Below are 13790 nucleotides of genomic sequence, written 5' to 3'. Positions count from 1 at the left end.
GTCTTTATTCCTTAACCTGTGGCTCCCTTCCTACATCTTCAAAACCAGCAACTTAGTATCTCTCTGTAGAGGTCTCTCTGACCATTCTTCTGTAGAAACTGTTTCTCTCTGACCACAGATAGAAAATGTTCTTAGATTTTATGAGTGCACATCGTTACATTCAGCCCACCCAGATAATCCAAGAGAACCTCCCCATCTCAAGGCCCTTAATATTAATCAATCTACAAAGTCCTTTTGCCATGTGTGATAACGTATTCACAGGCCCCCAGACTGGGTTGTGGATATCTTTGGGGGGCACCATCTGCACACCACCATGGGAGGCAGCATTCAGTTCACAGGACCATAAGCCAGCAGCAGAATATACTTATGTAGATATATTTATTTTAAATAAATTTGGTGTATAGTAATTCTCATTTATTAATGAAGGGAATAATCAACAACTTCCTTAAGTAAGACTTTCCTAAATCGTTTGAAATGTTTTTGTGTACATAAAATATTTTAAATAACTTTATGATTGTTTAATATTAAATTATTTGATAGTAATAATTCCACTGCCTTCCTCAAGTCTGTGTATTTTACATAATTTTAATTACAATAATAATAAAACTTTGTATACATAGTACGATCTTACATTCTGTTTTCCCTTAATTCTTATATGTACTATTACACAAAAAAGCTGTATTTTACTTATTTATTTATTTAAAAATTGGATTTTTTAATTGAGATATAATTGACATATAACACTGTTTAAATTTAAGGAGTACATGTTGATTTGATACATTTATATATTGCAATATGATTACCACTGTAGCATTAGCTGTCACATCACATTATTATCATTTCTTTCTTGTGTTGAGAACAATTAAGATCTAGTCTCTTAACATAGCAGTTTATAACAAAGTATCATTGACTATAATCACTCTGCTGTGCATTAGATATACAGAACTTATTTCATCTTCTAACTGCAAGTTTTTACTCTTAAATTCTCCCCAGTTGACCAACTAACTCCCCAGCCTCTGGTACCACTTTTCTATTCTCTATTTCCATGCACTTGGATTTTTTAGATTCTATATATAAGTAAAATCATACATTATTTCTGTTTCCATGTCTGATTTATTTCACTTAGCATAATTCCCTTAAGTGCCATCCAATTTATTGCAAGTGGCAGCATTTCCTTATTTCTCATGCTAAATAATATTCCATTGTACGCATAGCATGTATTCTTTATCCACTCATCCATTGATGAGCACTAAGGTTGTCTTCATATCCTGGCTATTATAAATAATGCTGCAATAAGTAGGGGAGTGCAGGTATCTTTTTGAAATGCTTATTTGGTTTCCTTTGGATATATATCCAGATGTAGGATTACTGGTCATATGGTAGGTAGTTCTCTGTTTAATTTTTGAAAAACATCCATACTGTTTTGCATAGTGGCTGAGCCAATTTACATTCCCATCAACAGTGCCCAAAGGTTCTTTTTTCTCCAATCCTCACCAACATTTATTTCTTGTCTTCTTGATGATGGACATTCTAAGGGTTTGAGGTGATACCTAATTATGCTTTTGAATTGAGCTTACCTATGATTAGTGATATTGAGCCTATTTTCATGTATCTGATGGCTATTTATGGGTTTTATTTGAAAAATGTCTACACAGATCCTCTGCCCAATTATTAACTGGATTATTTGGGTTCTTTTTTTTGCTGCTGAGCTGTATTCTTTCTATATTTTGGATATTAACTCTTTACCCAACATAGGGTTTGCAAATATTTTCTCCCATTCCATAGGTTGCCTTTTCATTTTGCTGACTGTTTCTTTTGCTTGTAGAACTTTTCAGTTTGACAGAGTCCCAGTTGTTGATTTTTATTTTTGTCACTTGTGCTTTTAGTGTCATATCCAGAAAATCATTGCAAAGACGTATGTCTAGGACCTTCTTCCCTCTGTTTTCTTCTAGGAGTTCCATAATATCAGGTCTTGTGTTTAGTCTTGAGTCCACTTTGAGTTAGTTTTTGAGAGTGGTCTGAGGGAGTGGGTCCAATTCATTTTCCTGCATTTGATTATCCAGTTTTCCCAGCACTATTTTGTTGAAGAGACTGTCCTTTCCCCTCTGAGTATTCCTGGCTCCCTTTTCAAGTATTAGGTGACCATACATGTGAGGGTTTGATTCTGGGTTATCTATTCTGTTCCATTGGTCCGTGTGTCTATTTTTATGCCAGTACCATATGGTTTTAATTACATAGCTTTGTAGTATGGTTTGAAATCAGGGAGTATGATGCCTCTTGCCTTGTTCTTCCTTCTCATGATTGCTTTGGCTATTTGGGGTTTTCTTTAGTTCTGTACAAATTTTAGGATTGTTTTATCTATTTCTGTGAACAATGCCATTGGAATTTTGTAGGGATCACAGTGTATCTAGGCTTTGGGTAGTATTGACATTTTAACCATATTAATTCTTCCAATTTACAGACACAGGAGACCTTTCCCTTTGTTTGTACCTCAGTTTGTTTCACCAAAGTCTTGTAGTTTTCATTGCACAGATCTTTCACTTCTTTGGTTAAATTTATTCCTAGGCATGTTATTGTTTTTGGTGCTGTAGTGAATGAGATTGCTTATTTCCTTTTCAGATATTTTATCATATGGAAACAACTAATTTTTGTATATTTGATTTTATATCCTGAAACTTTACTGAATTCATTGATTAGTTCCAAAAGTTTTTAGTCTTTAGGATTTTCTTACATGTAAGATTATATTATCTGCAACTAACAATATACTTCTTCCTTTCCCATGTGGATAACTTCCATTTCTTTATCTTCAGTCTATAGTTTTATTAAATACAGCTCCTGATGTATTTTTTTGCTCCTGATGTTAGAGATTTATATGTTTACAGTTTATTGCTAGAATAGATAATACCCCACTGAAAGTCCACTTCTTTGAACAGCTGACTTTTGCTTTTATTAAACAAATCCCTTGGAAAAAATTCCTTTGAAAGAAACTACAAATCAGAATGTATGGCTGTCTGCTGGTTGCCTCCCCATCACCCCTCTTCTTATTTGTTTATGGAACCATAATTTTGTTCAGGTATTAGGTAGTAATTTGATCAAGGGCTATGGCTTAAGCCCCAGGGGATGAATTTGTCCTATAAGCTAAATGTGGAAATTTCCGTCTCCTTTGCTAGTGATTTGTTTAAAAATAAACTGTGGTTCAATTGTATCCAGTAAGACCACACTGAAGGCTTATAGCTGGTGAGAGTTTGATCAAAGCTTGGGTTCAGGATCTGAATCTCTGATGTGTTGACATCTATGTTCATCATCTCAGTGGCTGTTACTACTATAATGAGATGAAAGAAGGAGCTGAACTAGGACGATATTGGTGCAAAAGCAAAAGGCATTACAGAAGACGAACCAAAAGAAGGATTCAAAGACAACTCTGACATGCTGCTGGGCCAGGGTGTCCATAGGAATGAAAGCTCCATTGTTGGGACTGTGGGTTTGTGGATTTGGGTTGTTTTGGATGCACAGGGATATTGACTTCAGTTTGGGATCTGTGACCTGAGAAGAATATCCAAATAAATGTGGTCCTCAAGAGAGACACTGGATCCAGTAGAAATGTACTGTGAACAGCAAATGCAAGTTCCATATGTAATTTCAAATTTTCTAGTAGTAACATTTCAAAAAAGGTAAAAAGAAACAAGTGAGGTTAATTTTAATAACATTTTATTTAATGTAATGTATCAAAATGTCATTTCATTATATAATCAATACCTATTTCAGCATCTCAATTTGCTCTAGCCACATTTCAGGTGTTTAATAGCTATGCCCATCTAGAAAAACAAATGTAGGAGCAAGTTATAAAGTCAGCACCTTATTTTGCCTTCAGTTATGAACCCTTGTTTGGGTTGTTCCTGCTCTTTTGGCTGTTATGAACAATGCTGTAATTAATAGTTACACATGCAACTCCTGGGGTGAGAATTCGGGACAACATGTTCCGAGCAGGATTGCTAGGAGGTACCAGATGCCCAGAAGTAAAAGCGCCCAGATGTTTTCCAAGGTGTTTACTCCAGTTCACTCTCCTGCTGGTAGTGTAAGAGTCTTTTGCTCCACATCCTCACTAACATTTGGAAAAGTCATATTTCTTCGTTTTCATCAAACTAGCAGGTACAAAAATCTTATTTTTTCATATTTTTCACTTTATTGATGATTAATGAGCTTGAATATCTTTTCAGATACATATGAACCTTCATTTTTCTCTTCTTGCAAATCACAAATACTTCTTCATTCAAATATAAATATTTGTTATATGTGTTATAATGTTATATTCATATATGTCATGTAATATATCCATTTGCAAGTATTTATTAAGCATTATGTGCTAAATATTAATCTAGGTCTGGGGAATATGCTGGTGGGGGAAAAATAGTCCCAAACCCTGCCCTCAGGAAGTTTACATTCTAGTGCATGGTGTGGTGAGGAGGGAGAGACAAAAAAATGTAAAATACCCTATTATGTATGTGGTGTTAATGAACCAGTATTTAAATCTGGCTCTGCCATTTTACATCATTAAGCCTTGGTGTCTGCAATTTTTAAAAAGAAATGGTATTAATACCTATTTTACATTGTTTACTAAGCGCATATGAAGGACTTGACACAATGCCTGGCATATTGTAAGCATTCAGAAAATGCTGATATTAATATTGTGATTTCCCCATTTTTTCCTTTTGCTTTTTCTTCAGTAATTCTTTTAGTTAGAGCTTCTGGAGTTTAAGGTTAAATATGTTTTGGTTATGTTGAAGTGTTGGCTCTCATTGGGTGTCAACCTATTGGTATTTTCTGCAACAAGACAGATGACTTTGGCTGATTTTGAGATGTGTTTTGACATTCCAAGCTTCTTAAATCCCAAAGACCAAGAGCCTGAGAACATGCAGTTTTTTAAGTTACATGTCAAATAGCCAAAAATGTGGGAAAATCTGTAGACTTGTCTTCTGTAATTCAGGGCTATGTTCTGTGAGTACAAATGTTGCTTGAATTAATTATTTCAATCCAACAACCAATTGTAAACTATGTGCAAAGTACTGTACAGAGGAGATGCATATGACTTTATTAATTTTTGGAACAATTATTTGTCCCTCTTTCTTAGATAATGATGTTGAAAATGATCTTCAATCAGTCATCAGTTGAGCACTGCAAGACACACACAGAAAAGCAGAAAGAATGCCACTTCTTCTTAATAGCTGTTCGCCTGGCTTCACTGAACCAGATCTTGGATCCCTGGGTTTATCTGCTGCTAAGAAAGATCCTTCTTCAAAAGTTTTGCCAGGTAGCAAATGCTGTCTCCAGCTGCTCTAATGATGGACAGAAAGGGCAGCCTATCTCATTATCCAATGAAATAATACAGACAGGGGCCTGAAAGAGAATACTTAATCAGTTTGCATGTCCATAGCTTTTGGCAACAGATATCCTTAAACCTTACTGTGAATTTAGGCATCTCTGGCATGCCACTGTTTATGCGTTGAAGTAGAATTTTTAATCTAAGGCTAAATGTTTCAGAAGCATAGATAATCCCCTATGTGCCGAAAGTATTGAAACACAAAGAAAAATATACTAATAACAGACAGTGTTTTGGCGTCTCTGCCATTTGTAGTTGAATATGTGATGTTTATGAGATGAAAACATTTTTTATAAATAATCTTGGTCTGTGATGGGGGTGAGGCAGAGAAAGTTAGTATTCCAGTATTCTGAGTACATAGGGGATTTAATGCACAGATCATCAAAGATAAGCAGTGGTTTGCTTTTGTTCAAAGACCTTGGTCTTCGTGTTGTCTTTCACTCTCTTTCTCTCTGTGTTATGCTCTTCTTATATTTTTAAAAGAGTTGAGTTAGGATTAAACAAAATGAATCATGTGTCCACAATATTTATTGGTATTGGTGTTATTTATATATTGCTCAGTATGTAAATTAGCTGCTAAACTTACAAAGTTTAAGTTTTGATCCAGTTTGTAATTAGGTTCACTTATCATCTAAATAAGAGCCAATTCCATTTATTACAAATATGGCAGAATTTCTGATTATCCAAGTTGTTAAATGTTCTATATTTTGAATACAGTTTTAGTTCCTAAAAGCCTGGATAAAGTTCATGAAACTGAAGGTTCATGAAACTGTCAGTGAAGTGATTTTTGAAAATGCTATTAAGGACTGATTTGATCACTTAGTATAGGTTCTCTGGTTAATTATCTTCCCTAATTTTTCCACCAAAAGTATTCTCCAGTCTTCTGGATATTTAAATACTAATTCTGATTCTAAGACCAATGAATATATTGAAAGTCCTGGGAAGCCTTTCCATAGGCTGGCCTATTCATAGGCTAAGAAGGTTAATATTGATCCCCCATCCCTCAGAACTTTCTCTGCCTTCTCCACAAAGTAGCTCTATCTAAATATTTATTATTAAAGTGTTTTTCTTAAGTCTGCATGTATGCAAGCCTTGATAGCCAAGCTCCATATCTTTTTGGCACAAGTAGATCACTACATTAAATTTTGAGAATTGCCCTTTAAAAAAAATGCCTTGCTAAAAATACAATCTTTTAAGTTAAACCTATAAAAATTGTTTTTGGTATTCTTTGGAGTGTTCATTTGACAAAATCAACATTTCACATTTACATTTACATTTTACATGCAAACTTAATATTTTCTTGTGAAGATTTTAACTTGCAACTTAGTTTATTGCTTTCCTAGTTTTAAAAAATAACTTGAAATTTATACTTCTTTATAGTAACTTTTTTCTTTGTGTTTAGTAGGCATTTGGGAAACAATTAATTTTAACAGGTGACAGTATGTCTATCAGATTATTATGTACACCAGCCTAGATCAATCAGGAACTAACTTAAATGACCATATAAAATTGAGTGGGAAGACAAAATCTACTGAGAGTACTTAAATAATTCATGATGGTTCTGTTACTCTAAGTTTTAGAAAAAAATAATAAATAACTATATTAAAGCCTCATTATAAAATCTCTGTATGCTGTAGAACTGGATTATCTCACAGGTCACCTGAAGGGAAATGAGGCAAAACTACCTACTTTTTTTCTGGAAAAAGTGCACTTAAATGACTTAATAAGAGAGAGGCTTTACCTTTTGAATGGTCCTCTGGCCCCAAGTAATCAAATAAACACACATGGTGTGGCTTCAGGTGGATGAGTGTGATCGGGTTATTCCTTCCAGCACCCAGACAGCCCTTAGAAGATAGAGAATGTTCAATATTTGTTCAGTGAATGAATGAGTAAATGTCTGCCCAAACTAAGTGCCCATCAGTGAGGCACCCACCATGTGGTTGCAGTTCTTCATGCCATTACAGTCCACCAACCTGATAGAGTGAATAATCTCTGTTTAATTAAAGAAATAGGAATTTATGTTGAAATTCATAGGGTCCTATTGCTGTACAACAAAATGCTGTATTTGTGTCAGTAATTTAAGAGACTGATACTTCCAAATGGAAATGGAGGTTACTGTTAAAGAAATATCACTTTTCATCAAACTAGAGAAATACGTAAAGACAAAAGAGCCTGAAACTTATCCTTAACTACAAAATAAATTCCTGCCCAGGGATACATGGTAGGAGTGGATGAATGGCAGCTTGAAAAGGAAGTGGAAAAGGAAAAATTGTGTAAATGGCATATGAGTTTTGTTACCTGGGCAGCCATTTGTAAGTCCAGGGAAAAACCTGGTAAGAAATGTAAGTTCCAAATGATTTCAGACTTTGGATGACAGTGGAGGTTAGATTTCAGAGACATTTTGCAGAGGTCCTAGGTGTGGTTCATAAGTGGACTTCTAAGGTCACTGCAGAAGAGTATGTCTGTTTTCAAGTGTAAGCTCATTGGTCTTTAAATTCACTTTCATTTACTTAGTTTATGTTTGCATATATCTGAGCAGGAACAAAAATGCATGCATAAGTTATAACAATTTCTAAACTTCACAGTTTAATAAAATGGAGCCTATGAAATCACATGGAATGCAGAAATATGTGCATAATTAACTATAATAGATTTTACAAGGCAGTCTCTATCTTCTAAACAATGAATTTATGCATCTGTGCTGTGTCATAGAAGAGAGTGATGACATGATATCCAATAAGAGCAGTTAACTTTTCAAACCAAATAAATATGATGGATATCCTAAAAATATTTCAAATTGAAGAAACAAGATATACTACCTCCAGGTTTACCAAATTTACCTAATGTATACCAAGATACTTTAAGCAAATGTATGTCAGATTTAGATGACTATGAATTTAAAAGTGCACATATATTTCTCCTTCATACTTCTTTATCATATAAAAGAACTTTCAGTCATGTTATGGAATAAAATTGTGGAAACTAACGTAAAACTTAACCTTAAAAGCCCCTGTAACCATGCTGACATTAAATAGTAGACAAACTAGAAACTCTGACTAAACAATATTTTAAGAAGGTGGTCAATCTGTGGCAGTATTCTGAGCTTTTCAAGTGAATTAGGCCTTTTATTTAATGCTTTTAGTGATTGGCTTTTGATCTTGGGCATGTCAATGATCATTTAATAGGCATTTTGCATTGGATTTAGTAAGAAACAGGAAATAGAAAAATTGTGTGCTTTGTAACTTTAGGCACATATATAGCCTACTTCTTTTCATACTTTAACACCAAAACCTTCTTTGAAATAGACAGGATACTACAGGCTGAGTGACACAAAAAGATTGCAGAATATTTATCACCACAAACATATTAAAGCTTATCAAATAATTAAAATTTCTATGATTTACCTATACAAAAAGTTTAGATTATCAAGTATGCCAGATCTTCACAGATGCTTTTTTATTTCTGGGTTGTGTTTGTATATGTCTCAAAATCTGCTAAAATTGAGGTCTAAATAAATCTACAGTATGGTACAATGAATGAGAATATATCATTTTTAAAATGAAGAATAATTAATACTTTGGCTAAGTGCATAAGACTGCTGAGTTGCAGTAAAATGCTGATAAAAGGTAATATGCATCTGTGATGTTTCATTACATAAACTGTGACAGAGTCAAATCTACAAAATTTGAAAATCAATGTAAACCTCATAGGCACATTTGTTAGGAAGCTGATACCAGTTCAGTGTGCTAAGAGAACAGGTGGTGATTCCATAAGAGGCATGAGACAGAGAATTAGGGAACATTTTGGAATTAAAACTCCATCATATTGGTATCATTTATGTAGATTCTAACTACATGTGAAAGTTAATATTCACCTGAATTACTTCCACCCAAAGGTTTCAATTTTATAATGAATTTGTATCTGGAGTTAGTTATCAAGTAAAATCTTTCACATGTCTTCCCTAAATACCTTTTTTGGATTGAGTCCATCTTGAGTAAAACTGAAGAAAATGAAAAAGAGTAGTGCACAGTGACAAAAGACAAAAGACAAAATGACAAAAGAAAACTGAGACTATACATATTGATGAAAGACTTTAACAAGTCTGGAATTAAGGCATTTCTTCAAAAAGAGATCAATAATGTATTTTTGTTAGATGGAAAGGTATCTTCAAAACAGATCTTTCCTAAAATAAGGATTCTGTTTAAAGGTTTCTGGCTTATGCAAGTTGAGTTGTAAACTGTTACATTGTGACACCATAAGATGAGTACATTTGATTCTCTAGAAATACAGTTCAAATATATTCCATATTCATTATATATCACACATTTTTATTTATTTTTATAAGTTTTACATTAGTCTGTTTCATAAGCAGCCCCAAATCTCCTGGATTACATATTTCTTCATTAGGAATGGGACTGTTCCCCCTCAACCCTCTACCTCCAACCTGTTTTCTCACAGAAAGTAACAAATATTTACTATTGGTGAAGCTGGGATTGTTTTCAAGAGGAGAAAGTATGGCTTCATATCTTTAGAATGATAATGCCGTAATATATGAAACAGATTTGAGTTTGTTTTTTAATAAGTCTTCTTTGATGAAACAATTTTATTATGGGAGTAAAGATAGGGAGGAAAGCAATGATCATCCAGAATAAATCAGCCTTTTCAGGCTCTTTGAGCATTTAGGAGATGATTTCACCTATAAGGTTAGTTTCAAGTGTGCAGCTCTTAAATGTTCTTGTTAGTTGCTCTAGAATTAGAATATTTTGGCCTTTGAATTAAAGTGAACCAGATATACAGCCAATCGCCAAACTTTCAATAGTTATTTGAAAGTAATTTCTCTGCATGGTTTTCAGTTTCTGCAGAAATCAATGCAGTAATGTTAAGCAGAGAAAAATGCATATGACTTCCTGATTCATTTCAATGTTCTTTCAACTTTTGAAAGGATACTTACTTGGAGTAGGCATGAAGGTGGGGTAGAGAACAGAGGAAAGCCTGTACATTTCCAACTTTTTAAAATTTTTCATCCTTTTAGGCCATTCCACAGAAGCAAAAAGAGGAAGGGACTGAATTTATCTTTACACACTTGAGCATCAGTAGAACAGAGCAAGGAGTGGCCAGTGTTCTTCTGTGAAAGAACAGTTGTAAAGTTCCTGCAAGTCATCACTGACTGCTGCAGTCTCTTCCTTCCATGTATGAGATATATATATGAAATATTTTATCTTGTCACTCTTCTTTTACCAAATATTTTTTATACAAATAGCATAAAGTTGAAATTTTCTTTAAGCAAACAAGTTAAAAATAGGCACTGATTATCTTGATTTAAAAGAAATGAATGTAAGTACTATTTACATGGTGTATCTACATAAGAACTGAAATCATTGGCACTTGAATCAGTAATGTAAAGCCAGGATAGAAAGTCATACGTTTCTCTACCTCTTTTACTCAGCATCCCATCCCTACATATGTGGTTAAGTGGGAACATATACTTTTGTCACCCTTGTGTCAAGATTTTTTTGAAGTTATCTTAAGTATATTTAAACACATCTTTCAGTGTATTTTAAAGGCTGGTCTTCAGTACCTTACAGGCAAAGAATAAAAGAGACTATGAAAAGAACATTAAAATTTTGATGGCATTCAATTCATAGCTAGTATTTGTATTTAATAAATGTGTGTCATTTATGTTGTGTGTCAATGGAAAATAAAGTTGAATGATCTGAAATGTCCCTGTCATTTTTTCCTGATGCCAACTCATGTCAGGAATATTTTATTTATAATTATGTTAAGCATTTTGTTGAAATCCTATTTGACATGCTTTGTCAAGTAGCACAATGTAATATGCAACAGCATTTCTGTTTAGAACAATTAGGTCATTTTGTTTTATATTTTATGATTGTATACAGTGCAAATATTGACTTACTAGAAATCTAAGAGGAGCTCTTTTTCCATTTTCAACATGATACCTATAACCCATATTTAAAATCCCAAGATTATACCTTAATCATGTTGTAATCTCAGATTTTTTTGTTTTTAATACAAAAACACATTTATAAATGACTCTAAACTTAGTTCTTCCCCTTTTTGGTGGATTCTAGTGTAATCCACAGGCAGCCAACAAAAGAATTGCCTTTGCTTGTTGTAAGACCCTTTGATAGACGTACACCTAAGTATTGGTGTGAACTGATTACAAGTAGAGATGGCGATTGGGCTGCCCCAGTACTTTGTCCTATGCTTTCAGTCCGGTCATTCTGCCTCTTCCTTCTGTGGTGAAGGGAGAAGTTCTGTAGAATATAGACTGCAAAGCCACGCTCATTAAAAGTAGCATGTCAGGTTTGCCCTCCTTTCTCCTGATAAAAAGGTTCAGGGAGAACTCTGTCCTTAACTTCTCCCATGGGATTCAAGGCTCCTAGCCAGATCTTATGAGCTCTACAGTCTTTGTTCTGAAACATTTCAGATAATCTTCAGTATGACTACCTTCTGGTAGGCCAGAAATACCCACCACAATGTTGGTGAACCTACATGCCATAAAATGAGATATTGCCTAGTTTCAGGTCCTTGGAGGACATGGGGTTACACATCCTTAGATATCCTTGGGGGGTGGCTGTGCTCATCTATAACAGTTGTGAGTAAATCCTGTTGGAGTGCAGGTATTCAGAATCCAAGCCTGTCCTCCAGACAACATATTTTTGTATACCTGTGATGTATCAAGCATACTGATAGGTGCTAAGACAAGGATTTTTTTTAAAGAAACGCACTTAACTTTCAATTAATTTATAATCTAGTAAGGGAATAAGAAATAACTGGATCAGAGCTGCTATTAGAGTAAGCATGTGGTACTGTGAGTGAATACTGGAACAGTGATGCTAAAATAGGAATCTGTTTCCTCTAGGAGGTAACATTTAATCTGCATTTTGGATAAAGGGTGGGTACCAATGGGGAACGCGAGAGCATTTTATATGTTTTTTCACTTCACTCTGCCCAAAATTACAGTATTCAAGCCATTCAAAATGACTAACTTCTAGTGGCCTTGTAAGAAGTATGGTTCTGAATAGAGCATATCTCTATACCTCTCAGAGTGGGCAAAAATGGCATGGCCTTAGCATGGATTTCTCCAGCTCAGCACATTGTTACATTGGACCAGACAATTCTTTGTCGTGGGACTGCCCTGTGCATGGCACGCTGCTTAGCAGCATCCTGGTCTCTACCCACTAGAGGCCAGTAATATCTCCCTAGTTAAACAATCAAAAATGTCCTGAGACATTGTTACATGTACTGTGGGAGACATACCTGTTCCCAACTGAGAACCTCTGCCTTGAACAAGGACTGTGGCCACCAACAGGGTGCTGTGAGCCTGAGTGTGCAGGACAAAGCCGTCTATGGGATCTTGTCCTGACAGGCACTTTTCGGGCATTTCCCAAAGCAGCAGGCACTAGAATGCCAGTTTGTGTCTGAAAGCACAAAAATGTGGCACTACCCCAACAACAATCCTGGGGCACCATGGGCCCCAATCACTTCCGTAATCACATAAGCCTGTTCACAGATGCAGAGGTACGATTTCTCAGAAAGTATCATCTTTCTATTGATGCCTTCAATCCCTGTTTTGTTCTTGATAAGAGGCCCTAGGGTTATATATCTCTCAAAGGGATATCTAAAGAGAATGAATCCATTTCTCCCAGGACCTTTAAATATCTGTTATAATTCTTCTTAATTAAGTTCACGTTTCCAGACATGCCTTAGTAAGAGAGAGCTGATTTACCAAACTGTCTTTAGTGGGCTTTTTGTGTATTTGGTCTCTGTAACAGAGTTGTAGCAGCTTTACTTAATCTGAAAGATGGTTTTTATTAAAGAGGGGTCAAATTTTAGCAAATGTCTCTTTTATTGGCCCATGCCTTTCTGAGTTCATGGCCAGTCTACTGTGCTTCAAGTATGGAACAATTACCATTCATTTTGATGACAGAATTAAATCATAATCTCTAAACTGACACTCGAAAGTTTGGTTTCTATGGAATGGGAGGTTGAAAAACTTAAATCACAAATATGACCAAAAAAATAAATATTTTTTGGCAAGAGTACTCATTAGTCTATTATAAATTTCTTCCAAGTAAGAAATGTCTATGGATGGTTGTATTTATGGCCAATATTCTTAGGCAATTTTTTTTATTTTTTATTAAGGTATTACTGATAAACACTCTTATGAAAATTTCACATGAAAAAACAACATGGTTACTACATTTACCCATATTATCAAGTCCCCACCCATACCCCAATGCAGTCACTGTCCATCAGTATAGTAAGGTGTTCTAGGCAATTTTTTAAAAGTAAGGCCTTGAATATAATTTTGAATTTGTTTGAACCTGATTTTGAAAAGAACACTGGAAGAAAATAACTATGAAACCATTTCCACCAATTAAAATCT

General features: G+C 34.7%; 1 protein-coding gene across 9 annotated transcripts in view; it reads left to right on the top strand.

Moving 5' to 3' along the window:
- The window catches only part of PTGER3 (prostaglandin E receptor 3), a 169744-nt gene that overhangs the window by 27636 nt on the left and 128318 nt on the right, over positions 1-13790 (top strand). For 8 of the 9 annotated variants that reach the window (XM_037024296.2, XM_037024297.2, XM_037024299.2 and 5 more), the window contains exon 2: positions 5129-5308. In XM_037024296.2, coding sequence (XP_036880191.1) covers positions 5129-5308 — 180 coding nt within the window. Of the gene's footprint in view, positions 1-5128; positions 5309-10409; positions 11097-13790 lie in introns of those variants that run through there. The other variant, XM_073234124.1, reaches the window with a different exon arrangement.

The sequence above is a fragment of the Manis javanica genome, chromosome 4 (assembly GCF_040802235.1).
Source record: "Manis javanica isolate MJ-LG chromosome 4, MJ_LKY, whole genome shotgun sequence".
NCBI classification, from domain to species: domain Eukaryota; kingdom Metazoa; phylum Chordata; class Mammalia; order Pholidota; family Manidae; genus Manis; species Manis javanica.
This window is presented reverse-complemented; position numbering and strand designations above follow the sequence as displayed.